This window comes from Chinchilla lanigera, unplaced genomic scaffold (genome assembly GCF_000276665.1).
Source record: "Chinchilla lanigera isolate Chin_1 unplaced genomic scaffold, ChiLan1.0 scaffold00006, whole genome shotgun sequence".
In the NCBI taxonomy this organism is placed as follows: domain Eukaryota; kingdom Metazoa; phylum Chordata; class Mammalia; order Rodentia; family Chinchillidae; genus Chinchilla; species Chinchilla lanigera.
The window spans coordinates 301,982-329,017 of NW_004955407.1; the positions used below are offsets into that span (position 1 = coordinate 301,982).

At 38.5% G+C, this 27,036-nt stretch overlaps 1 protein-coding gene across 2 annotated transcripts in view; it reads right to left on the reverse strand.

The window, feature by feature from the left end:
• Crybg3 (beta-gamma crystallin domain containing 3) overlaps positions 1 to 27,036 on the reverse strand; it is a 125,703-nt gene extending 98,667 nt beyond the window's left edge. Inside the window, exon 1 of one of the 2 annotated variants that reach the window (XM_005375490.2) lies at positions 26,825 to 27,036. In XM_005375490.2, coding sequence (XP_005375547.1) covers positions 26,825 to 26,973 — 149 coding nt within the window. In that variant the 5' untranslated portion in view covers positions 26,974 to 27,036. The other variant, XM_013503474.1, reaches the window with a different exon arrangement.

Below are 27,036 nucleotides of genomic sequence, written 5' to 3' on the forward strand. Positions count from 1 at the left end.
CCTATGGCAGTAAAGCTTTTCAAAGTAGGTATTAATGATCTTCTGAATTTCTGTGGAATTTGTAGTAATTTCATCCTTTTCATTCCTTATTGCAAGAATCTGATTTTTTCCTTCCTTTTCTTGATAAGGTTGGCTAGGGGTTTATCAATTTTATTTATTCTTTCAAAGAACCAGCTCTTTGATTCATTTATTTTTTGGAGGGTTTTATGTCTCAATTGTATTAATTTCTGCCCTGATCTTCATAATCTCCTCCCTTCTTTGGGCTCTGGGCTTGACTTGTTCTTCTTTTTCTAAAAGTTTAAAATGCAGCATTAGGCTACTTATTTGTTCTCTTTCTGTTTCTTTATGTGTGGGTTCACCATGATAAATTTCCCTCTGAGGACTGCTTTCATTGCATCCCATAGATTCCGATAAGTTGTATTTACATATTCATTTGTTTGTAGAAATTTTTTAATTTCCTCTTTTAATTTCTTCTGTGACCTTCTGGTTGTTGAGGAGGTTGTTGTTTAGTTTCCAAGTGTTTATGGAGTTCTTGGAGTTCCTTTTGTCGCTAATTTCCAGCTTCATTGCAGTGTAGTCAGATAATATGCACAGGATAATTTCAATTCTTTTGCATTTTGGGAGGTATGCTCTATGGGATAGAATGTGGTCTATTTTAGAGAAAGTCCCATGTGCACCTGAGAAAAATGTGTATTCTGATGTTGTGGGGTGGAACACTCTGTAGACATCTACCAAGTCCATTTGTTCACAGCTTTGGTTCAGATCTGCTATTTCCTTGCTGATTTTTTGTCCAGTTGACCTATCTCTTTGTGTCAAAGGGTGTTGAGGTCCCCTGTTACAATTAATTATATGGGTTTTCATGCCTGTTAAGATTTGTCTTATATAATTTGGAGCTCCGATATTTGGTACATGCATGTTTATGATTGTTATCTCATCCTCTTGCACTTTTCCCCTGACTAGTATGTAGTGACCTTCTTTATCTCTTTTGATTGTTGTCAGTTTGAAGTTTACATTGTCTGCAAACAGAATAGCTACACCTGCTTTTTTCTGGGTTCCTGTTGCATGGAGGATTGTTTTCCATCCTTTGACTTTTACTCTATGGATCTCCTTTTGAGTAAAATGTGTTTCCTGTATACAGTATATTGTTGGATTTTGTTTTTTAATCCTCTCTGCCAGTGTATTTCTTTTGACTGGAGAATTGAGGCCATTTACATTTATAGTTATAACCAATATGTGTTGATTTATCATTGTCATGTTATTTACTTGCTTTGGTTTCCTACTTTTTGTACCTGTTTTCTTGCTTGCTCTTCTTGACATTTCCTTTCTACTGTTCTTGAAATTGCAGTCAGATTCTTCTCTGTCTAGAATATCTTTTAGTGCTTTTGTAATGCTGGCTTGGCACTCATGAAGTTCTTTAATTGTTCTTTGTCATGGAAAAATTTTATTTCTCCGTTGAATTTGAGGGATAGTTTCGCAGGGTACATCAGTCTTGGTTGGAAGCTCTTCTGTCTCAGGACCTGTAATACTTTGCTCCAAGCTCTTCTTGACTGGATGGTTTGTGCTGAGAAGTCTGCTGTGATTCTGATGGCTTTCCTTTATACCTGATCTGTTTCTTTTCTCTTGCAGGTTTAAATATTTTGTTCTTTTGCTGGAGATCTGGGAACTTGACTATTATATGTCTGGGTGTAGTTTTATTTTGGTTATGGTTGTTTGGAGTTCTAAATGCCTCATGTATGTGCATATCAGGTTCTGTTTCCATGCTTGGGAAATTTTCTATTATTTCTGCAAATATTCTTCTAATGTCAGTTGTGTTGCCTCCTGCTGTTTCATTGACTCCTATTAGTCATACATTATTCCCTTTTTGCCTAGTCTTGCAGCTGTTGAATTGATTTTTCCTGAATTCTTGTTGATTTTATGATATTCTTTCTTTCACGGTTGCTAGCTGCCATGCTGTCTTCAAAGTCTGAGATTCTATCTTAAGCTTCATTCAACCAGTTTTGGCAGCTTTCAATGGAAGCTTTGTTTTCCTGGAAATCTCTTTGATTCTGGTTCATGTGTTCTAAGTCCTTTCCATATTTTTCATTTAACGCTTCCATCTATTGCCTTTGTTCTTCTATTTTCTTATGTTTCTTCTTCAGATGTTTTGAGCACTTCTTTCGTTATTACTGTTATTTCGTTTTTTGCCTGAGAGATTATTTCTGATCTCATCTCTTCTATGGCCTTATGGAGTTGTTTCTTTTACTTCGATTGCAATCATTTCAGCTATTTCAGGCATGTGTTTACCAATTTCTCCTATGTGAATGTCTCCTGGACTTGTTCTGAGTGGGGTGGAGTTCTGGGATTGTATTTTATTTATTTATTTATTTTTTTAATTTTAAAGAGCAAAAGAAGGATAACATAATAATAGGGGGGACTTACCAAATTACAGACAAAGTGGTAGGAAATTATCAATGGTTATTGTTTTACATATTGTTATCTACAAGATAGTTTCTCAGGAAAACAAATTGGGATCGTATTTTAGTCCTTTGTTTTTTCATGTTTGCTACCAGATGCAGAAAGCTCAGTTTCCCTCTTCAGTGGCTGCACAGCAAACGCTGCTAGTGTCCCTAGTTTTCCTGTTGGTCAGGTTTGCCCTCAGTGTCCGCTGAGCTGCACTACTTAGTCTGGGGTTTTCTAGTAGTTGTTGATTTGTTTCTAGTTATCCCTGCTCTCAGACTCGGGCATTGGTGTCAGCTGATGGCAGACCATCTGATCCAGCATCCCCTTGCAGTTCAGGGCATGTGCAGGGCCCAGACTCAGGTGGCACTGGTGTGACAATCTCGGTCCAGTGGACCTATGTCCCCAGGCAGTTCAGGATACAGGCAAAATCGAGACATTAACTGCAGTGTTGACAGTTTGTGAACCACCTGATTCTGTGTTTCCAGTCAGTTCAGGACACATACAGGAACCAGATATGGGCTTGAGGGACAGCAATCACAGACTGCCTGTGCCTGCGACCCTCCAGGGGTTCCGGGCCCAAGTAAAGCATGGATTCGAACCAGTGGCTCTTGAAGCTCTCGCTATCTCGGCGCAGGGCATGTGCAGGGAGGGCCCACACACGAACCCCAGTGAGAGCAGTCCCCGGGCCGTCTGAGCGAGGACCTCCTGTCTGCTCGGGTGCAGGGAGGACAGAGACTCAGACTGTAATGGCCGCGGGGTCCTGGGTCACTCACTCTGCCCCCAGGAAGTAGATGGGAAATACCTGGCTCTCTCCGTGACTTTCAGCTAGGAACCGTGGCAGCGGGAGTGTGTCACAGCCTGCCTGGTTCTGCTTCTTAGTTCAGGACATGTGCAGGAGGCAGACCCCAGCCACTCAAAGAGCAGTCACAGACTGCCCGTGCCTGTGACCCCCCAAGGGGTCCGCGTGCAAGTAAACCACAGACTCGAACTGCAGGACCAGCAGCTCTTGGAGTGCTCCCTAGCTCTGCACAGGGCACGCACAGGGAGGGCCCACATGCAAACCCTGGTGAGAGCAGTCCCCAGGCCTTCTGAGTGAGGACCTCCTGTCTGCTGCAGGTGCACACAGGGCAGAGACTCAGACTGTAATCTATCTTCTCATAATGATAATCACATCTCAGTAATAATACAACAACATATAACTATAGAAACCTTGGAAAGGTCTAATGCTATAACATTTATTTATATCAAGGTTCTCCACAGTCTAATCTTTTCTTAATGCTTATGCTGAGTGTTATTTCTGTTCAGCAAATCATTATAAACAAATAGGACCATTCAGTGAATTCTGGTTATACACAAAAATAGATAAAGGTTTATCTAGCCCCAAATATATCCCAGATGGTGCCTTAAGAATCTACTTTTCCAGACAGTCGCTTTTAATTTTCTTTTGTCTGAAGTACTTTCACAGATGCCTTTAAGAGATGCCATCACAAATTATTTTGCTTACAGACACAAGCACATTTTAGATATAAATCCTTGTATCTCTGTGTTTACACATTCTGTTTTCATACTTCCTTAATCCTAGACCAACTGAGTAGCACTGTTCTGAAGATTATCATGACTGTCTACCATGGCCAAGGATTGTGCTTGGCTCTTAGGACATAAAAATGAGTAGGTCAGGGTCTTTGCAAAACTCTGTCTAGTTGAAGGTGACTGATGAACAAATTTTAATAATACAGTTTGGTAAATGTAATTGTACAGTGAACAAAGTACTACAGAGCACAAAGGAAACAATTCTGTCTGCTCAGTAAGGTGCCCTGAGAAGAGCTACAGAGTCAGGCACTATAGAGAAAGTGGCATTTTCAGGAATCCAGGCTTTTGTTTTTAACATAGGACTGGAGCACAGAATTCAGAAAAAGCGGAGATAATCCTGTAAAAGATGAGATGAAAGCAGCAGTCCGTGGATGTAAAACTATGAAGAACTGGTTCAACCTGTTACAGAACATGATCTTTGTCCTACCTGCACTGGAAAGACTTTAAAGTGATGAAGCAGGAGACAAGCATGAGCAAGACGATGACTGCCGTGGACAAAACCAGGAATTTTGATCACTGTAGTAGACACTGAAAGGGAGGGGAGTTCAGCAGTTCAGATCATGTAAAGCCCAAACCCAAATAAGACAGGAGAGAAAAGACAGAATGTGTGCTACCTAGATTTCTATCTGTAATATCCAGTGCTGTTACGTAGATTATTCAAGGAGGTAAAAGTGACAAAAGATAGGAATAAAACAGAAAAACCATAAATATGCAAAAAATATACTGGATTAAATTTTCATTATTTCCTAGACTCTATGCAAGAATACAAAGACTAATGAAATATAGTTATGCTCTTAAACCTTTTAAATATCAACAGGCAAAGCTAGCATGTAAAACAGATAATCATGCGAGCTGTATGCAAAATGCATGAAGAATTCTGTAGGAAAAATCAAAACAGAAAATGAAATAATATTGAACAATGCAGAATTGTAACCTGTGTGCATACATTTATATGTGTGTGTTATATACATAAACACATGTATAAAATAGCATCTCAATGGTTATTATTTTTAAGCTGAGTGGTCAGGTTTTGTTCCTTTTATTTTTCTAGCCTTATCTGTTGACATAGTTGTTGTTGTTTCTATTTGTTTCCTTTTTCATTTTGTGTGACTGTACACTCGTCGATTTAAGCTCAAATTTAAAAAATGCCAGCTCATAAAATAAATGTAAAAGGAACCTGCTACAAAGGTCTGGAATATAATTAAGTATAATACTGATTTTGATGATTTTATAAGTAAATTCTCTAACTACAATCTACTTTGAATGCCTTATCTTAAAACTAAGCCTGTCAGTTGGTGCTTCAAGATTCCTGAAAATCTGCTTCATTTAGTATTTACAGAGCTTTCTATAAACATACTGTCTTGGTCAGTTTGTAAATGAAACTGGTTAAAATCTTTTTTTCTAATAGTACAAAATGCAGCCCTCAGTTCAATGGATTCACCACTTTACCAGTCCAATTATTTAAATATGGGATGACCAAAAACTGCATTTTTTGTTATTTTTATAACAGGAAATATAAAAATGACAATTTTATCAAATTTATTCAACACAAGAATTGACTGGTTAAAATGACATTTGCCCAAGGGACATTCAGGATAGTCAGTACTTAAAGAAATAATGCTTCAGGGTAAACTGTTAAGGCAGAAAGTCTTTTCAAGAAGCTGCAGTCACTCCAAGTATACTAAGCACACAAATACCAGAAATAAGTAACAGCAAATCAGCACATAAGCATGGAGCAAACAGGTAATTTAAAGTTGAAATTAACAAAAGAACTATTACTTGACTTTTGTTAAAAGCCTCTGAACTTATTTTCTATGGTTAGATCCCATAATTGTTATTGTTAAACCACAATTTTAAAATGTGTTGAGTTTTAAAGCAAACAAAAAATTTTAAAATTTTGCTTAGCACCGACAAAAAAAGATCACAGCTTCAATGAAAGGTTTTACCACTTCTACTTTAGATTATTAGTTCCACAGTAATTGGTCTCTATAGGATTGCTCTGTTTCAATTCTTCACATGACAGCCAAAATGACTGTAAATATCATCAAGACACTCTCCTGTTCAAAAACCCTTCCACAAGCTCTAACCGTTGATGAGTATAATAAAGCGTCCTCAGCACAGACAAAGAACATTATCATGATCTAGATCTGGACAGACCTGCTATCTAGAGCCACTTCACCTGGGCAGACTGTGCCAAGTCCACGGACTCGCCCACTTTCTCCTTCCTGCGACACCCTTCCCCACCTTTGTGCAGGCCAGTTCAGCTGTGCTTGCTCTTCGCACCCCCGCCTCAACCAGCAGCACTTCTCATACGTGTACAGTACTTCATTTCAGGGGTTTGTTGCTTACTTGTCCAACTAGAATGTGAGCTTGTGAAATTCATATCTGTGTCCAAGATCCTAGCATTATGCCTGGTACTCAAATATTATTTGTTACATGAATGTCAAAAATGTAGACGATGTAATCCACTTAAGCCTACGTTATCAGGAAAAAAAAAACTGTTCTACGTCAGTTTGTTTTTTAATGAGGAAGTATATAACTCTTGAAAGAACATACCAACCATATCTACTCTGCGTAATTTTTCTCTAAACACATAGGAGCTTGTGGGGAAAAAATGACTCAAGAGGGACAAAGACATTTTCAGTTCATGTAAAAGCAAAACAAAATATTAAAAAAGAAAAAAACTAGAAGTAGCTAAAGATACTCAAAACATTGGATACTTAGATATATCTTTGCTTAGGTTAAAAAACAATAGGAAAGACGCAAAAGTCTTACAATAGTACTTCCAGACTTAAACATATAAGAGAAAAAGAATCATATTCAAATACAACTGATCGAAAACTTTCTGAAATGGGCCACGGATATACCTCAGTGGCACTTGTGCCTGGCAACTGCAAGGTCCTGAGTTCAATTCCTGGTACAAAAAAAAAAAAAAAAACCTTTATGAAAGAGGACAATCCTTCTCTGTTGTCTGCTCACAATTTAACCCCCTTTGGGACTGTAGAATATTTCAACCAAAATATTTTTAGAAAGCATACACTTTGCTCAAAAAGTTGAGGGGCAAAAATTATGACACATAGACACAAATAAAATTACTTTGCATTTCTGAATAGCTTCATGCTACTTAACAGCAATTTTGAGATGCATCTTGCAAATGACCACAAATAAAAAGGTCAGTGTAAGACCGAAGTTATTCATTTTTAAAGTAACTTTACTCATAAAATAGCTGAAAATTAGGAATCCAACAGCCATTGAGAATTTACTTCATCTGTACCAGACATGAAATAAAACAAACCTCTGGATCATTAAAGAAAAAAATGAGGCACATACTCTAAAGTTCAAGTAATTTACACAGGGGCTGGGGATTTAGCTCAGCGGCACAGCGCCTGCCTGGCAAGTGCAAGGTCATGAGTTTGATTCCCAGTTCCAAATAAAAACAAAAAAAAAAACAAAAACATGGGTGTAAGTAATTTACATAGAGTCCCTGTTTCATGTCTTAAGATACCTTGTACTCTTATTTTTTATTAATTTCTAACAAGGTTTTTTTTTTGTTTGTTTGTTTGTTTTTTTTTGAGACAAGGTCTCACCATGCAGTTCAGGCTGGCCTTGAACTCACTTATGTGGCCCAGGCTGGCCTCCAATTCACAATGATCCTCCTACCACAGCCTCCCAAGTGCTGGGATTACAGGCTTGCACCACTACACCCAGCTTCTTAAAGAAGATTTAATAACTCTTAGCAGATGAGAAGCATAGAACTGGGCCCAATAATTCACCCTTCAAACAGATATGAAGTGCCTGTTGGTATGTGCCAGGCACTGTTTTTGGTGAAAGAACCAAAGTTCTTGCCTTCCTCACTCCTTTAGAACACCTATGTATCAGAATCACTTAGGGAATTGTGTTTATAATAAGGATATCTGACAGTGGGGGACCTCAAATACCCTATGATGAATGTGATCAGTATACATATCCAAATTGTACTAGTAAACTAAATTTTAAAAATTAAAATAAACCTTTTCTCCTTAAAAAAAAAAAAAAGGTGGGGCGATTTCTAGATGTGACTGTCAAGAAAGCCACCTGGAATGAGGTCAATGATCTATATTTTCAACAACTAACCCTCTGTCCCACGTTATTCAGATAAAGGGTGCTCTATGGCCACATTCTTGATAAACAATGACTTGAGACCTCTCTGGATTTAGGTGAAATTAGTAATTGATAGTTTTACTATCAATCTGGTCAGGGAGAGACTTCCTCTGGGAAAAAGACAATCTGGTCAGCAGGCTCAGCAGTCAGTATCACCCAAATGTGAACAATTACTGATACATAAAGTATCAATTATTTAGAAAACTCAGGTGGAATACTATTCAGTTTCCAATACTGCTGCTCAGGTACAGCAGCAAACAATGCCTACGCCAAAGGGAACACAGAGCATCACAAGTAGAGTGGGACCAACGAAGAAAACTCCCTTTCTTTTGGTCTATCCCACAGAATGCGGCACAAAGATGCTACTGGGCCAAAGTCAGTCACTCATATGGTAAGATCATAACTTCCTGGATAGTGGGAGAACAGAGTCACAGGACAGTGGGGTATACTCACTAAAAAGAAAGTAGGTGCAGTGAGAGACATCAAAGCTCTCCACTCAGCTCCTCCTGAAACACAACTGTTGGCACCTCTCACACATTATGACTGGGATTACACTGGAATATACAGATCTGAGTATAGCCTCCGTAACTGCCTCTGGTGGCTTGCACATTTCTCGGTGGATGCTGAAGTCATTGATGTCTTACCATTTCCAGAGAAGAGACCAAGCTAGTTTTGATGACATCATTGGTAATAATCCTGAGCATCTTTAAACACAAGGTCTCTTAATATAAGGTAGTCAACAATTTGGAAATGTTCTTACATCAAAACAGCAACTGCAAATTCATTGTCCTTGAGGGTGTTTCACCATTCTCCAGATCTTCTATAAGGACTTACCTTCTCTTCTCTTCCTGATGCTGCCTAAAATTACAACCTGACTCTAGATTTTCATTTCCACCACATAAGGTGTGATCTGCAGTTGAGGGACTATTAATACTGATGAGAACATGGAAAAAGAACCAGGACAAATCTCTAGGGTTTTCTTGTCCCCAACTAATATAAAGCACTAATGGTTCAGAAGCCTCGTGCAACTCGTCAGCACTTCTGCCACTACCACTTCATTACACCTTTCCTTCCTGGCACATTGCTCCTCACCTTGGAGCCCACTCAACCTAACTCCTATGATAAGATTCTAGAACTAGCCAGAATCCAGCCTTACCCTGTTGTGTGATCAAATCGTATGTCAATTCCCCAGAAAATTTCTCCTTGGACTACATGAAAAAATATATGGAATAAGAAAGGATCTTTTATTTACATACTGCCTTTTCAATGTCATTAGTAGAAAAGTGCTTTGCAAAAACTCAAAACAGACATGGACTTCTGGAAAAATTGTGAAGTGGTAAGCAATAACAACTCAGCTCCAAGATGTAGAATCCAGACACTAGAAAATAACAACTGGAGGAAGAAAAAAATGCAAAGAAGTAGATTCCCAGGAACCAGGAAAGATCTGACAGAAAATTAAAACCTATGAAGAAATCGAAGAGAACACAATGCAAGGAAGAGAAGGGATGACAATCTGCACTTCCCTAGCTCCCAGCCCATGGCTCTGGGGAAAGTCTGAAATTACAGAGACAAAGTGAAAGCTGGGGACTCCAGAGGGCTTCAGAGAGAAACTCAGAGGTGGACTGGACCAGTAAGTGCTGTGAGCTACGAAAAGAGTGCAGGATTCTGCCCCCAGAAGAGACCTTCAACAGGCAACTGCTGGTGAGTGACTCCATTCTGAGTACCTGCCATATCCCTGGAGAGGGCTTGTTTGGATGAGATTTTAGTTTTCTGTCAGATCTTTCCTGGTTGACTATTTAAACCCATGACTCTGAGCAATTGCAAAACGGCTCCACTCAAGGACTCCCAGTGTTATAGTCCAATAGTGACTGGAGGAAAACAGCCACAGGAGACATCTCTGGCCAGGAAGCCATGGTCAGGGTGGAAAGACACCCCTGAAGGGATTTGAGCTAAGGGATGCAGGCTTAATCCCCATGGCTAGGGGTCAGGATCAGCCTGAGTTGCTCTGGATTTGAAAGGCATGCCACTGGCAACCTCACAGTAGACTGTCTGCTGATGCCTGCATCTAGTATGGATCTCTTCTCCTCATACCATATAGTTTAAGGTTTCAAATTTTCCCTCTTGCATTCCTCCATTCCCAAGTCTTATATCTTTAATAGCATAACAATAATGCTTTTACTACATATTAGCTGTAAATCAATACCTGGCCTGTATTAATATTTATAACATTATTGTGGATTTTTTTCTCTAGGGTTAAAGGAGGTACATACTGTAATTGGTTCTTACATGTTAATATCTAATTTATCTTGGATGACACTACTGTAACTAATTTGCCTGATATTACCAGGGTTGCAATATTGTTGCTACTTGTCTGTAAGCAACATTCAGATTACCTCTGTGACACTAACAACACAAAGGGACATTCTGAGAGAACTCAGTGTTGGGCTGATTATATGTACTGCATCATCCCCTCCAAAACTAACCAAGGTGATCAGATCTTGGGGCTGAGACAAAGGATATAACAGTTAGCCATGCCCAAAATACATCATTGAAAAGCCACTAAAGAGGTCTCTATCCTAGCAAAAAGTCTTTACACTATAAGCAACCACAGACCTTAGCACAAAACAAAACAAAAAAAACATGAGAAGACAAGAAAAGAAGGCATCTCCTGAAATTCTCAACTCCCTTGCAGCCAATTCAGGGGGCATTGAGGGGCAGAACAGTACAAGATACACAGCTGATCTACTGGGAAGGTAACACAGGAGGGTAGAAAACAAATCACAGAGGTATTTGGTGGGATTACAGAAGATATAATTAAATAGATAATGGAAATAATAATGAAAATAACCCAGGAGCTTCCAGAAGACACTATTAAAAAGCTAAGTGGACTACACAAAATGATACAAAATATGAATTACCAGTTAAACAAAGAATTACAGAGTCTATGAAAAGGTTTCAATTGGAAACTTAGGAGATGAAAATTACACTGACAATATGGGCAGCAGAATATTTCACTGTGAGAAAACAAGTTCAGAACTAGAAGACAAGGATGTCTTCAAAGACCAGTTATTCAAATACACCTTAAAGGCACAAGTAAACATGAATATGAATCCAACAGCTTCTAGATGACACAAAGCTGATTAAGAGTAACTGTTTTGTTTTTTTTTTTTTTTTTTTTTTTTTTTTTTGGTTTTTCTCCGGTACCGGGAACTGAACTCACGACCTTGCACTTGCCAGGCAGGCGCTTTTTGCCGCTGAGCTAAATCCCCAGCCCCATGATTAAGAGTAACTGTAATAAGTGAAAAATCAGAAGGCAGCAAAAATGGCATAAAAAACATGCTGACAGAAACACCAGCATAAAGTTTCCAAATAAAGGGAAAACAAAAGAAACATACAGAATAGTGAGTCATAAAGAACCCCAAATAGCCAGGACTGAAAAAGAAACTCTCCCTGTCACATTATATTCAAAGTACCAGAAGTCCATCACAGGGAGAAAAATCTTAAAAGCTGTTAGAGAAAGGCAACGAATCACATACAAAGGTAAGCCCATTAGAATTACAACACACTTCTCAACACAAACCCTTAAGGCCAGGATGACTTGGAGTGAAGTGTTTCAAGCCCTAAAAGAAAACAACTTCCAACCCAGTCTTACATATTTTGCAAAACTTTCCTTCAAAACTGACTAAGAAATAAGGTATTTCCATGACAAGGAGAATCTCAAGAAATTCATGACCACCAAACCAGCATTACCAACAATTCTCAAGGATACCTAGAAAAAGACAATGAAGTCAACAATACCCATAAATCCAAAAGAACAAATACACCTGGCAGGATGAGCAGTTAAGGACAACACAACAAAACAAAAACAGGAAAATAATGCAATTATGGCAATAAATTAATACATCTCATTAATAACTCTCAATGTGAATCATCTCAATTTCCCAATCAAAAGACACAGATAGGCAGAATGAATAAAAAAACAAAATCCAACAGTCTGCAGTATACAAGAAACACATTTAAATCAAAGCTAACTACACAGGTTAAAAGTCAAAGGATGATGCAATCTCAATGAAAATACCATTAGTATACTTCACAGATATAGAGAAAACATTCCTAAAATTCCTCTGGAACCAGAAGAGATCTAGATTAGCAAAGGCAATTCTGGACAACAAAGGCATGGCAGGAGGCATCATAATCCCCGACCTGAAATTTTACTACAAAGTTACTATGATAAAACCAGTATGGTACTGGCTAAAAAACAAACCTGAGGATCAGTAGAACAGATTAAAAGATGCAGACACAGCTACAAATACATTCAACCACCTTACCTTTGACAAAGGGCCCAAACATGTTCACTGGAAGAAAGATAGCTTCTTTCATAAGTGGTGCTGGGAAAACTGGTTTCCACATGCTGAAGACTAAAACTAGATCCATGTCTATCACCATGCACTAAAGTCAACATGGATCAAAGATATAAATATTAAAACAGAAACACTAAATCTACTGGAAGAGAATGTAGGTAGAAATCTTGAAGACAGAGGTGTAAGTAGAGTTGATGAACAAAGCCCAGAGTGTACGGAAAATACTTCAAAGAATCAACAACTGGGATCTCATCTTATTAAAGAGCTTTTGCACAGCAAAAGTAATCAACAGAGTGAAAAGACAACCCACAAAGTGGGAAAAATTTTAGACAACTGTCTCTCTTTAGACAAAGGACTTCTACCTAGAACATATAAAGAATTAAAAAAAAAAATCAGATCCCCCAAATTCAAAGGTCCAATCCTAAAATGGGCATCTGAGATGAATACACACTTCTCAGATGAAGAATACAAAGAGCAAATAAGTGTATGAAAAAATGTTCAACAGTATTGGTCATTCAAGAAATGCAAATTAAAACAACACTGAGATTCCATCTCACCCCAGTAAGAATGGCTATCTTCAAAAAATCAAACCATAACAAATGATGGCAGGGCTCTGGGGGAAATGGTACTGATTTTATCACAGTAGCTTTGTAGTATAATTTCAAGTCAGCACTGTAGTATTATTTCAACCATTCATCGCTGTTTGTAGAAGTGTAAACTGGTGAAACCACTATGGAAATCGGTGTGAAGAGTCCTCAAAACCCTAGGATTAAAAGTCCTACTTGACTCAGTTATTCCCCTCCTGGGTATTTTCCCAGAAGAACTGAAAACATCATATCACAGCAATATATGTGCGCCCATGTTTATAACAACACAATTTGTCATAGCTAAATCTTGGAAACAACCCAAATGGCCATCAACTGAGGAATGGATAAAAAGATGTGGTATTTTTATACAATGGAGTATTACTCAGCCATAAAGAAAGATAAATTCAGGGCTTTTATAGGTAAATGGATGCAACTAGAGACCACACTCATAAGTGAAATAAATCAGACTCGTGTGTGTAAACATCATATTTTCTCCCTAATGTAAGAAAGTGAAAGAGTAAGTAAAATCCAAAAGGTACAATAGGTATTGTGAAAGGGAAAAAAAATCTGCTCAAAAGGAAAGAGAAACTGAGATGTGGGAAAGGAGAAAGAAGGAAAGGGAAAAATAATACATATATGCCCACAAGAGAGCTAAGATAATTGTACTACTAAGTTCTATTAGTTTATTGAAAAGAACATTTAGTGTCTATAATTGTTTGCCTGGTAATCTGAGAAGCTACTTTGAAGATAACAATATGTAGTACAACAACCATTGTTAATTTCCCATCTTGTTTTGAAATTCTGTATCTTTTTATTCTCTTTAAAAGAGAAAGAAAAAAAGAAAGAAGAAAGCAAAACTGTACAGTTAACCAAAAAATCTCCAGCACTTGTGAAAAAAGTTTGCACCCAAAAATAAAGAAAAATCTTTATGGATTTTTATATGATACCAAGAAAAAATAATTAAAAATTTGAAAACAATAGTACATGCAACAGGAACCCAGAAAAAAAGCAGGAATAGCTATATGAATTTCACATAAAGTGTATTTCAAGCCAAAAATTAGCAGATGAGGTAAAGGTCACTACATATTGGTTAAGGAAACAAATCAATATTAAGAGATAACAATTATAAACATACACATGCCAAATATTGGCACATCCAACTTTAAAAAACTCTATTGGACATGAAAAATCAGATAAATACCAAAATAACTGTAATTTGAGACCTCAGTACCCCATTATCACTAATAAACGTATCAACTAAACAAAAAAATCAACAAATATCAGAGGTGAACCAAATTTTCAATAAAAGGAATTAATGGATATCTACTACATTTTCTTTTTGTAGCACATGGGACATTTTCCAACTCAGATCACATATAGTTCATACTTAAGTAAATATAAAAGAATCAAAATTATTTCACACATTATCAGATCACAGTGCAATGAAACTAGAAATCAATAGGAAAGGAAATCACAGAAATTATGCACACACATGGAAATTAAACAATAATCTCTTGAATTATCAATGGGTTACAGAAAAAATTAAGGAAGAAATTAGACAGTTCCTACAATCAAATGATAATTCAAATTCTACAAACCAAAACCTATGGGACCCCATCAAAGCTATCCTGAGGGAATTTTAAAGTAGTGAACTCCCACATCAGAAAAACAGAGTGAGCGCAAATAACCTAATGAGGCAACTCAAATTCCTAGATAAAGAAAAACAATTCAAATCCAAAGTTAGTACAAGGAAGGTAATTATAAAGATCAGAGAAAAAATTAATTAAATTGAGACTAAAAATATTGATGAATTGCAGAATTGGTTCTTGGAAAGAATAAGCAAAATAGACAAACTCTTAGTCAATCTTACCAAAATAAGGAAATAAAAGACCCAAATCCATACAATTAGAAATGAAAAAGATAAAATCACAACAGACTGCGCCAAAAACCAGAATATCAACTATAACCACTTGAGAACAGGTACTCTTAATAAAATAGAAAATTCAGATGAAATGGGTAGATTCGTAGATACACATGAATTACCAAAGCTGAACCAAGAAGATATAAAAATCCTTAATAATACAATATCAGTCACTGAAACTGAAGAAGTCATTTTAAAAAACAGGGCAGAGTGGACACAGCTCAGTGGCACAGCACCTGCCTGGCAAGGGTAAGGTCCTGAACTCAAGTCCCAATACCAAAAAAACTCACTAAGAAAAACCCTGATCCTCACAGATTCACTGCCAAGTTCTACAAGATCTTTGAGATCTAATGCCAATACTCCTCAAACTCTTTAATGAAATCAAAAGGAAAGCAGAATTTCCAAAGTCATTCCTGGACGCAAGCATTACCCTGATTTCAAAACTAGAAAAGTACCCAAACAAAAGTGGGAACTACAGGCCAAACTGTTTAGTGAACATAGATGCAAAAATTCTCAATAAGACATTGGCAAATAGAATACAGCAAATCATCAAAAAGATATGACCGGGGGCTGGGGATTTAGCTCAGCGGCACAGTGCCTGCCTAGCAAATGAAAGGTCATGAGTTCGATTCCTGGTATTGGAAAAAAAACAAAAAACAAAAAACAAAAAGAGAGATATGACCAAGTACAGATGGTTTAACATAAGCTAATCAACAATGTAATACACAATATAAAAATAAACAAGGTCAGTCCTCCACTGAGTGTCACCATGGCCTCCTGCTTCAACAGCGCTAGGACAGAGCCAGTCACACACTCTTACCACCTCTGCAAGGCCTCAGCTCCAGCCTCACCGGCCCATGAGGACCGCCTGGCCCTCACTGGTGCACCAGAACTATCACCAGGATGCCAAGGCCCCAGGTCAACCTGGAGCTCCTATCAAATTAAAAAGCTTTTGTGTAGCAAAAGAAACCACCAACAAAATGAAGAGACAACCTACAGAACGCAAAAACAGTTTTTGCCAAATATTCCTCAGACAAAGGACTAATACCTAGAACATGTAAAGAACTCAGAAAACTTAGACCTCTAAAATTTAAAGACCTGATCAAAAGGGGGCATTTGAAATGACTAGACACTTCTTATATGAAGTAGAAATGGTGAACAAATACATAAAAAAATCTTGAGCATCACTGTCCACTTGAGACATGCAAATTAAAACATGATTCCATCTCACTCCAGAAAGAATGGCCATCTTCAAGAAATCGACCAGGAACAAATGCTGGGAAAAAGGAATACTTCTTCACTGTTCATGAGAGTACAAACTAGTACAACCACGACGGAAATCAATATGGCAATTCCTCAAAAAAACAAAAACTAGAAATTCCATTTGACCCAACTAGTTCCCTTTTAGTTATCTTCCTGAAAGAGTTAAAAACATCATATTACAGTGATACAGTACATGCACACTCATGTTTACAGCAGCACAATTCATAATACCTAAATCTTGGAAGCAGTTCATGTGCCCATCAATAGATGAACAGATAAAGAAAATGTGGTAGTTATACACAATAGAGTACTACTGTGCCATAAAAAAGGGAAAACTTGAGTCATTTGTAGGAAAATGGGTGTACCTTGAGGTCATCAAGACATTAAGTGAAGTAAACCAGACACACAAGCTTAATATCACATGGTTTCTCTTATGTGAGAAATCAAACATATAAACAAAATGTAAACTAAAAGACAGTCAACAGAAAAAAAAAAAGGGAGGAAAAGGAGCTACTGTACTCCAGCATGGCCAATGTACCTTAGTTTTAGTATAATTGCCTTGTGTACTTTATGTTTCTGGCATGTTGGTCTAGCTGTTAGTCTGTGTTTATGATAATTAACTTGATAAGGACTTATAAAAAACAAATTATATAAATTATATAAACAATATCATATATAAATAATATATATAATTACATAAATATTAAAAATATATACATATTATATATAAATTATATATATAATTATATAATTATATAAATAATTTGATACTAGCCAAAAAAATTTAATTTAAAAAATTAAAAAGCAGGGGTGGGGAGAAGAGGAAAAAAAGAATTGAGATGTATTATGTATATGTACCAGTTCTCCATAATGAATGTAATCATTATGTACTGCAAATACATAATACTAAAAATTTGAAAAATAGACATATCTCTTTCAGGGTAAACATCTTAGGGACAAAAGGGACTTCAGTCAAAATGTACCTTTCTGGATATGATTTCAGATAAATAAACTGAAGGGGCTGACCAGGTGATGTGATATCATTGCCAGATTTGAAATACCAAGATACTATGATCCTACAACTGTAGGAGTTGTGGGGAAAAGGTAGATGAACCCTGAGGCTTTTCTGGTGAAGGAAAAGAATTAATATTACCTAGAAACCCAATTCAGGATCAAAATTAATAGCAGGGAATTATAACAAAAGAGACAAAAGTGCCCACAGTCCCTCATTTCAAAGATACTGAGTCTGCCTCAGGCCTATCCTTTATTCCCTTAGACTTTGCCCTCTCAGCCCTTACCTGTGTCTTTAGTTAAAGGGAAGAATTTATACTCACACTTTTATGAAGGGTCTGCTCATGCCATGAGGGTCCTCTACAGGATCCTGCAGACATTTTTCTTAGAAATACAGCTATACACAGTAAGTTCTATAGCTCTCTTTGTTTAATGTTACACTGCAGATACGTTATGAATTACACTGACATTTGTGCCCTGGCTTAGAGCCCCATCTAACAAGTCCAATTCTGCTTCTGTAGGGAAAAAAGATTTTCACATCAATGATTTACAAACAACCATCTGGAAAACTGTCCACTCATCAGTGGTGACTGCCAGCAGTAGAGTGGTACTTGTATTTCTTTAATGACCATTAAGAGAATATAAAACAGGTGGTCCTGGCACTATTTCTGGGCTTCAAATCAAACACTAACTAGAAGCTACAATTTTAAGGCAGTCAAACAGCATGTATTTTAGTTCAAACATCTGGCATTTGAATAATTTCAAATCTTTGGAAAAAAATCAGAAGAATGAAAGAAAGGTAACAGACATGTTTATGAAGCTCCGACGCTTGGCAATCTGACTCTTTTGACACCACTCTTCTCTGTACTGCCTGCCCTCTACTGTAATTTATGTATCTACCTCAAAGCTGTTGCATTTCTTGTCCCATTTTTAATACCCTCCAGGAACATAATTACAGTTTAACCATGGGCCATAGAGGCCCTCATCATGTCTGTGCTGTCTGCCATACACCTGTCATTGGTGACTGCTCTCTTCTCTCCAAAGTGTTCTCTCCACCTCAGGCCCTTTAGATTCTAGATGTTTGGGGCACTCTTCATAGAATCAACACCCTGAATCTTTTGTTATGAACAGAATTCTAGCTACTTTCGTAAAAAAAAAAAAAAAAAGATGAATATATGTTTAATTCTGTTCTACTGACAAGCTCTACTAAAATGACAGTGAAGAAATAAAAGGAAATAAGTGCTAGGCATGGTGGTGCACACCTGTTATCCCAGCACTCAGGAGGCTGAGACAGGAGGATTACTGAGAGTTTGAGGCCAGCATGGGCTTCAGAGTTCAGGTTCAGATTGGCCAAGGCCTGAACTACATAGTGAGATTCTTTCTCATAAGGTAATAATAATAAGGAAGAGGGAGGAAAGGAGAAGGGAGGAAGGGGGGAGAGGAGGAGGAGTAAAGGTTAAAAAAAATGAATCACATAAACAGGTCCAGAAATCAGGCATCAGAATTCTCAACAGCAACATGATTAAAGTTTTTTTAAAAATACAGAAATGCTTTCTAAATCTTGAGTGAACCATTTCTATCCTATTGAAAATCTATAATTTTAAAAGAAAAAGATATTCAGAAATGGAAAGTCATAAAAAACTTCATCTCACATTCACTTTTTCTTCTTGGATGTATTTCAACAAAATACAGAAATTAATCAAGAAAGGGATACATGGGATCAAAATTGAGAGGTTCTACTATAGAGCTGAACAGACAGACTGATGCAGCAAACACAGAAACTGCTACATTATGCAAAGTAAAGAAAGACCCACAGGACAAGATCAAGGTCTTGGAGGTCACAAGGATTAACTGAGAGATGTTACTTAGTTGTATAGAAAGCAGTGAATGTTCTATAAATGTGTTTGAGCATCCTGGAAATGTAGCAGTAAGAAAAGGTAATTTATTCCAGGAGAAACGAAGTTAATAAAAAGAAAAAAATCATAGTATAGCACTTGGTTTAGCAGAAAACGGTATTTCATAATCATCAACATCTTAAGATTTACTTTTCATTCAATCCCCAAAGTATAGCAATTATTTTGGCTGGATGAATAAAAGGACAAGGAAGGGTTAAAAGAGCTAAGTTCTCATCTACTATAATCAGAAATCTATATAATCACATATATATTTAGGGGGTAATGCGGAAATCGAACTCAGGACCTCATGCTTACCAGGCAGGTGCTGTGCCACTGGACTAAATCCCTGCCCCCCAGAAATCTATACATTGACTAAAGTTTACAACTTAAGAAAGAACAATAAAGCAGTATTTACACACATGTACAGAAATGAAAGAAGGAACAGCTTATATGCAATTAAAAGAGTTTTCTCTAAGAAGAATGTCTCAAGAAGGGGTTCATACCTGTTAAATGCTCCCACAGTCCCTGCCTGTCACTTTGGTACTTGTTTTGAGAGAAGAGAGACTTGTGGAATGCCTGCCTTCCCCATTAATAAGTGGGTTTAGGTACAGGCCACAGTTAAACTTGTTTATTGCTAGATTCCTAGAGCCCTGCAAGCTACCCAGAATAAGTGTTATAGTAAAGTAATTCTTGTTAAACAGGTGAAGATTTTAAATCAATTACCAAAATGGTAGCATCACATAGGAGAGTTAACAAAGGCATTTTTATATGTGACATTTCCAATAAAATATAACTATTCCTTATGATATATTGATTTTGTACACACCTACTGCCTTTAAGTTTTGGCTGGAATGTTAGAACTGGAAAACACCTTTTAAGATGAGAACGTACTCCCTTGCTTATATAACTAGATTCTAAAGATTTAAAACCTGTCATAGGATCTGGTCAAGGTAAATGATAGGTAACATCAAAAAATCAGTCTTATTTTTGTAGTTTCAACTATTAATTCCATTCAGTTTCACTCATATGTGTAGAATGTGTCAAAATATCAAATTAGTAGGTATTATAGATACTACATCTATATATTTATAACCTTAAAATTTTTCTTACTTGAACAAATTAATATAGTTCATCTTATCTTTAAAGATTTTTGCTAATGTAAGGTCACAAATTCTCATTATTTTCTTCTTTTACACAGTATTTACTGGATCTTAAATCATTCTTTTCCTTAACTTCTAAAGTAGTTAATTCACATCATTTTGAAGGTATGAAAACAGTATAAAATAAAAGTCTCACTCTGGTTCCCTATCCTTTCACTCAGTCCTCCTCCACCCAAAATAGGTAATATTAGTAACAGATTAAATATATCTCTTTTCTTTTTTGTATACAAATGGAGTATACTTTATACATGGTTTGTACCTTTTTAAATGTACTTAGGAGACAATTCCTTACAAGTATGTAAGAAGCCTTCTCATTCTTTTTCACAGCTACCTAATATCATAAGGATATACAATTTGTGAACTAATGGGAATCTTACTTTCCACCTTTTGCAATTAAAACCATGGTGCACTGATTAAACTTACAGTGGTAAATTTTGACTTGTTTACAAATTTTGTATGCCGGAGGAAATTTTAAAGGGGAAGTGCTGAATATATGAATCTGTAATACTGGTAGAACTTTTCAAATTTCCTTCCAAAGTGGTATTTAAATTTACATTTCCATAAGAAACATATGAGAATTCCAGGTTCTCCATATTAAACAGGAGTTCTGCTTATTAAGTAAGCAGAATATGGTATCTTTCATTTGAGGGAGAATGACTCTTTTATGTGTTTAAATATAAGTTGTAATTTTTAAAAATATATACACCTATTTTCCTCTCAATTTGTAGAACTACAAATTCTTTATTGTACACAGCACTGACCTAGTCCATCTGGGCAGATATCCAGCTGCAACCATTGTGTTTCATTTCCATTCAAAAGCATTTTTAAAGCCAGCCTTTACTGTGAGTCTTCCATGTTAAGCAGAGGAAACTATCACATAAACTATGTTTGAATTTAGGAAGAATTTGACTGTTGACTCTTGACTCCAGCATTGGTACTACTGAGACTTTTAATTAGCCACTGAACTTCTCAAAGCCTTAAATTATATATCTGTAAAATACAGCAAATATACCTCCCAAAAATTTGTGCTAAGAATTACATGAACTTATATAAAGTCTCAAACACAAGGTTTGAATCTGAGTAAGACCTTAAAAAAGTGTGGTTTCATTTTGTTATCATTAATCTGCCAGGAGGGAAAAAAAAAAAAAAAAAAACCACTGGTCTAAACAAACAGCTATCTCAGTGTTTTGGGACAGGTCCAATTAAATACTTCCAGGAGTTAAAATTTGGGGTAATGCTTCTGGCATTGTGCCATTACTTGGCCAGTCACAGCTGCTAAGTACACATTAAGAATGAATTACTTCTGGTTGCAAAACTTCAACTTGTTCTTTATGGACATCAAGCTGTGTTGTGTAAGGACTGTCACTCACTTGGAACATTGATTCCCAATGGAATGCACTTTTCTGCCTCCAGCTAATGGAGCCTGCAGAGTTGAGGATGAGGAGGAAAACACTTCTAAACCACCTCACCAGTACAGTTACTATCACATCTCCCCAACTACTCTAGCTTGGCAAACCACGCTAATCAAATCACGCGCAGGAAAAGTAAATAATATGAGAAGATATTTGGAAAGCTCAAGTAATGTTCTTATGCAATCCTGTACATGCTATTCAACAAATACTAAATATGTTCTGAACCATACAAATCACAAGACAAAAACATGTTTGGCTTATAATAAGCTCATTTAAGAATAGAAATACCAAATCTCCACTATTAAGGCATGAAGTCTTCTAGTATAGCAATTATTTTGGCTGGATGAAAGCAGTTTTTGTCACCCATTCATCTTTTCATCTCCACCATTTACCATGACACTGGACACACAGCCACGCTAATTGATGTACCAACCATACTCAAATTAAGAATTATTTCTCTTTCCAGCATGTGACCTAAACTGTTTTTCTCGCTTTAAATTTGCATCAATCTAGTTTCTTCATACCATTAACATTTCTGGTACATCTGAGCGTCAGTGTATTTATCTCATTAGAACTTGTATAGGAAATGTAATATTTTTTCTTAAGAAACAGCTATTTCCCTCTTTACAGAATTTTCTATTTTTTTTTACATATTTTCTAATGAAGTGAATAAAAAATGTTAACAATACCATCATTGGTTCAGTATGAGTCAGAAGTCCTGACTACATAAATTGTAGGCCCATTTTTGGAATAACTGCAACTCTAGCACTCAGATTGTACAACTGAGTCAGTTTCCATGGAATCCCCACAGCAAGAAACAGAGTTCCCATATGAGCCACTCAAGAGAAATCCTTTAAACCCAAAAGACAGAAATCTCACTTGAAAAAGTAGGATTTTGACACCCTAAAATGATCTATTTCTACTCCATTGCTAAGAGTAGGTTCTATCCTTTGAGTTAATCTGGGAGCCCAAGAATCAGATAAGATCCAGCCTGCAAGGACTTCTTTACTCAGTCATCTTTACTATTTCAGGTATAAACTACTGATATGGCACAGGTACCTCCTATTGAACTATTTACCAGTTATTTTCAATAATGATTCCAAATCAATGAAAATATAGAAAATATATGAAAATTCAGAGAACAAAGCTTCCTTTCCTCACATAACTGATGCTGTATTTAATATTGGTAGTTTACCTTAAAGACCAACAGCTCTAAGGCTGGTCATCAGAAGCAGCATTGAGATTTTTACAAGAATATCTCTACATTAAAGCTTATTACCAACCTGGTCCCAATATTCTGCACTTTCAACAATGGTGACAAAATACCTTCCTCGCTATGTTTCTAAATGGCCACTTTGAGAGGGAAGACTATATGTATAGCTGAAAAATACTAATGATCACTTTAATTCTCCAATCAACAAACACATTCATTCCTCATTTGGGCTAGATACAAGGGATACTACAATGAACAAGACACAACCTGTGCCACTGGGTCTAGGGACTCTACTTTGTCTTCTTTCTGTCAAGGATATTATACCAGACCACTCAAAGTAACAGTCCACAGGAATACACTGAATCTGAAACAGGCCACATTGTCACGCATTCTTGAACAAAGTAAGGACAATCCAAATCACTTATATATTCAAATGTGTTTTGAAAAAGTACAGTTCAGGAGGGTGGTGGGAGAGGATGGGGTGCGGTGAGGGGCACAGCCTTGAAGTCAGAACAATCTAAATTCAATCCACACTCTTAAAATTTACTCCTGTCTTCGAGTAAATCATTTTCCACTGGGAATGGCACCACTATTTCTCCCACCCACTGGTGGAAGTGTTCTGTGTTATCCCAGTGACCAGAAGATGCTACTGGCAATTAGTAGGTGGGTCATGGATGCCAAACGTCCTGCAAAGGACAGGGAAGTCCAGTTTAAAGATCCTTACACCCAAACTACAATAGCATCTACCACTCTGCACTCTGCCGCTCTCAGTTTCTTCAACTGCTGGAGGGTTGTAAAGTGTGCCAACCTTTCACACTGAGTGTGTGGTTTAACTGAGATGTTACAAGTACCCAGGTAATGCAAGGTAAATGCACAGTTAGTCCTTGATAAACTATTTTCACCTTCCTGGCTCCCTTCTGACTTTCTAACACTGCAAGGAGCTCATTCTCTTTTCTTTCTTTTTTCTATTTTTCTTTTCCTTTTCTGAGACAGGGTCATATTATGTTGCCCAGGATAGAGGTTGCCATCTTCCTGCTTCAGTCGCCCAAGCAGCTTGGATTCCAGGTACGTGTCACTGCCTCCGACTCTGCATGGAGCTCATTTTAAATAGGTCCATCATACATGATACAGAAAAAAAAAAAACGTGCACAATTATCAAGGAAGCAGGTCTTCCCACAATTTTCTTATTTCAGCAATATCTGTTTAGTAGGTTTTTTGTAAAAATTTTCTGAACTCGAAGTCAAGGGTCAAACACTATATAGAGACTCTTAAGGATCAGTCAAGCAACCTGACTTGCTGCCTTTTTCAATATGCATGGCTCCTAAAGCGTCATAAGCCTCTGCAACCCTTTGTTTAACCTATAATAACTTGTTGTCTATTTTCATCTCTTGGCTAACTTCTGTATGTATAGAAACATTACCAATTCCTTGAAAACCATTTAAAATCACCTACACCGTGAGGCTACTCTGGTGTCCCCTACCCCTTCTAATGAGCTAGTCCTCCTGTGATCATAAACTAGGCTGACACTGCAGCAATGACTCAAACTGTGATTCACAGAACACCGAAAGATCTCAATTTTGCTGTAAATACTTCAACTGCTGCTTTCATTTCAACATAACCTAAAATAACATAAGCACTTCTTGGATCTGGTCATCCAACATGAGTTCTGTCAAGCAACCTAAATGCAAATATACACAGGATTGACGTTAATAAGTGTTTTTAAACTGCTGAATGTGAGAACAGAACACAGCAATTTCAATAAATAATATATTCACACCATGTAAGGCCCAAACAACTTTAAAACATCATAAAAACAAAGGTTCTCAGGGGCCCAGGATCTAGCTCAGCGGCACAGCGCCTCCCTGGCAAGTGCAAGGTAGTGAGTTCGATTCCCGGTACCGGAAAAAAGCCAAAAAAAAAAAACGAAGGTTCTCCTATGGTTCAAATAGGAAAATCCCGGAGGTTTGTCAAAGGTCATGTTCAGCATTTACAGCAAGTGCTAAACATGTTACAGATTAGTATCACTGTTCTCAAATGGTCTTCTGCATTTCTCAAAGCTCCTTAAAACTCCTTTCTCATTCGTGTTTACATCCTTACCACGCCAAGCACATCATGCCTATAGCTGACTCCACTATATCTAAAACTACCACTAGAAAAGGTAAACCGTACTCTTATTAACCCTAAAAGTTTTTCCTGCCACAAAGAAAAAACAGCCAAAATAGCTTTTCATTTTGAAATAAAATCACAGTGACAAACTGCAATTCTGTTTCCAATCCTGTTAACATCAGGGTGTTGTGTTGCTGGGACACCGGGTACTACTAAATGGGTCCACTTGTTTCATTAAACTCTCAATAATGGCTTTGTGTTTGTTTATATCCTTGAAAAGACAGATTTAAACTCATGTACAATAATAAAGCAACGACACAAGGCATTATCTGCTATCCCCTTAACATGTGGCAAGTTCTAAAAAATGATGCAGAGAAAAATTAAAGGTTTATATGCACACAATTAAGACTTTCATTGTCAAAAGTACAGTCTGTTCCTATCTGGTGGTGATGAGAAAGAGAAGTGATAGGTAGAGGAGGAACTGACTGCTAAAGTGGTTAGCTCCAGGCAGAAAAGAGAATGGAAAAAAGCTTTAAAATGGCAAATAGGCCAGGAAGGTAGGCAGCATTTCAGGACAGTGCTGATATGAACCCGAAACTGGCCTGCTTATTCCTTTCCAATACTGACACCCCAAGTTCCGGACTTGTGCGGAGTCTACTTGGGAGCTCTTTTAAAGACTGTTTTCATATTCCCTTGGGTTGCTAGTGCTGTTACAATGATGGCAGGCACCAGAGTCTGCCCATCTGACAACGTGGTTCCGACCTGTCAGACTTGGAAACTATTTTTAACGACTGTGTAACTTTGAATTTTAAACCTCCAACAGTCAGGGCGACAATAGCTGAAACTTCCCAGAAAAATAACTAGTCAATTATTCCAAGCTGGAGCTGTCTGGGAAATATGTATTTTATTAACAGATGGTCATAATGGAAGTTTCACAAGCAGAGAAACTGAGGAAGACAAAGGACTGAAATCGCACCGCAGACCGTGAGTACCAGACCTGACCCCTCGGAAGCCCCAGGAGCTCGGAGCGGGAAGCGAACACCGCTCTGCGGAGCGCGTCCCCCGCCGCGGACAGCTCTTCCCCTGCAGCCGGGCGCAGGCGGCGGGGGAGCCTCGCCCCAAAGTTTACAGAACTCCACGGTCGCCCTGTCTCCGCCTCCTCCGGGACGGGCGAAAGGGCTCGGCACGGACACTCGGTGAGCCCGGTGCTAAAGGCAGCCATCCTCACCCGGCGGCGGAGCGAGCCGCGGAAGGCGCGGTCCGAGGTCGCCCAGCTCGGGCACAGGCTCCGCAGAGGCGGGAGCGCGGGGAGGCGGAGCCGTTCCAACGCCGGGCAGCCCTGGCGGAGTCTCCAGAGCCCGCACCGAGAGCCTCCAAAGCCGTTCCGAGGGGACCCAGGTAGGCGTCAGCCCGGCCCGAGGGGCGCCCGCAGCCCTGCCTGCTCGGCTCGGCCTCGGCGCTTCCCAAGCCTCCGGGCGGGCGCGAGGGGAAGGGACGGGGACGGGCGCGGGGACGGGACGGGCGCGGGGACCGGACGGGAGCGTGTGGGGACGAGGACCAAGGACCGGGACAGGGACGGGGGGACCGGGACGGGCCGGGCGGCGCGAGGGCTTTACCCAGGGGAGCCGGCGAGGGGGGACGAGAAGGCGGCTTCAGCGAGGAGACAGAAGAACGGAAAGCGGCCTGAGAGCGCCCGCGGCGGGCAGCACCGCACCCCGGCTCCCACCTGGCAGCGGCCCGGCCCGGGGCGGACGGCGGGCTCGGCCCCGTCTTCTCCTCCTCTTCCTCTTTCTTGTCCCGGGAAAGGCTGCGGGGAGCGAAGAACCGGGAGAAGCTGTGCCACGGGGCACTGCCCCTCCTCCGGCCGCCGGACATCTCCCCGCACGTCCGCCGCCCCGGGCCGCGCGAGAGGAAGCGACAAGCCGGCGCCGGAGCCCG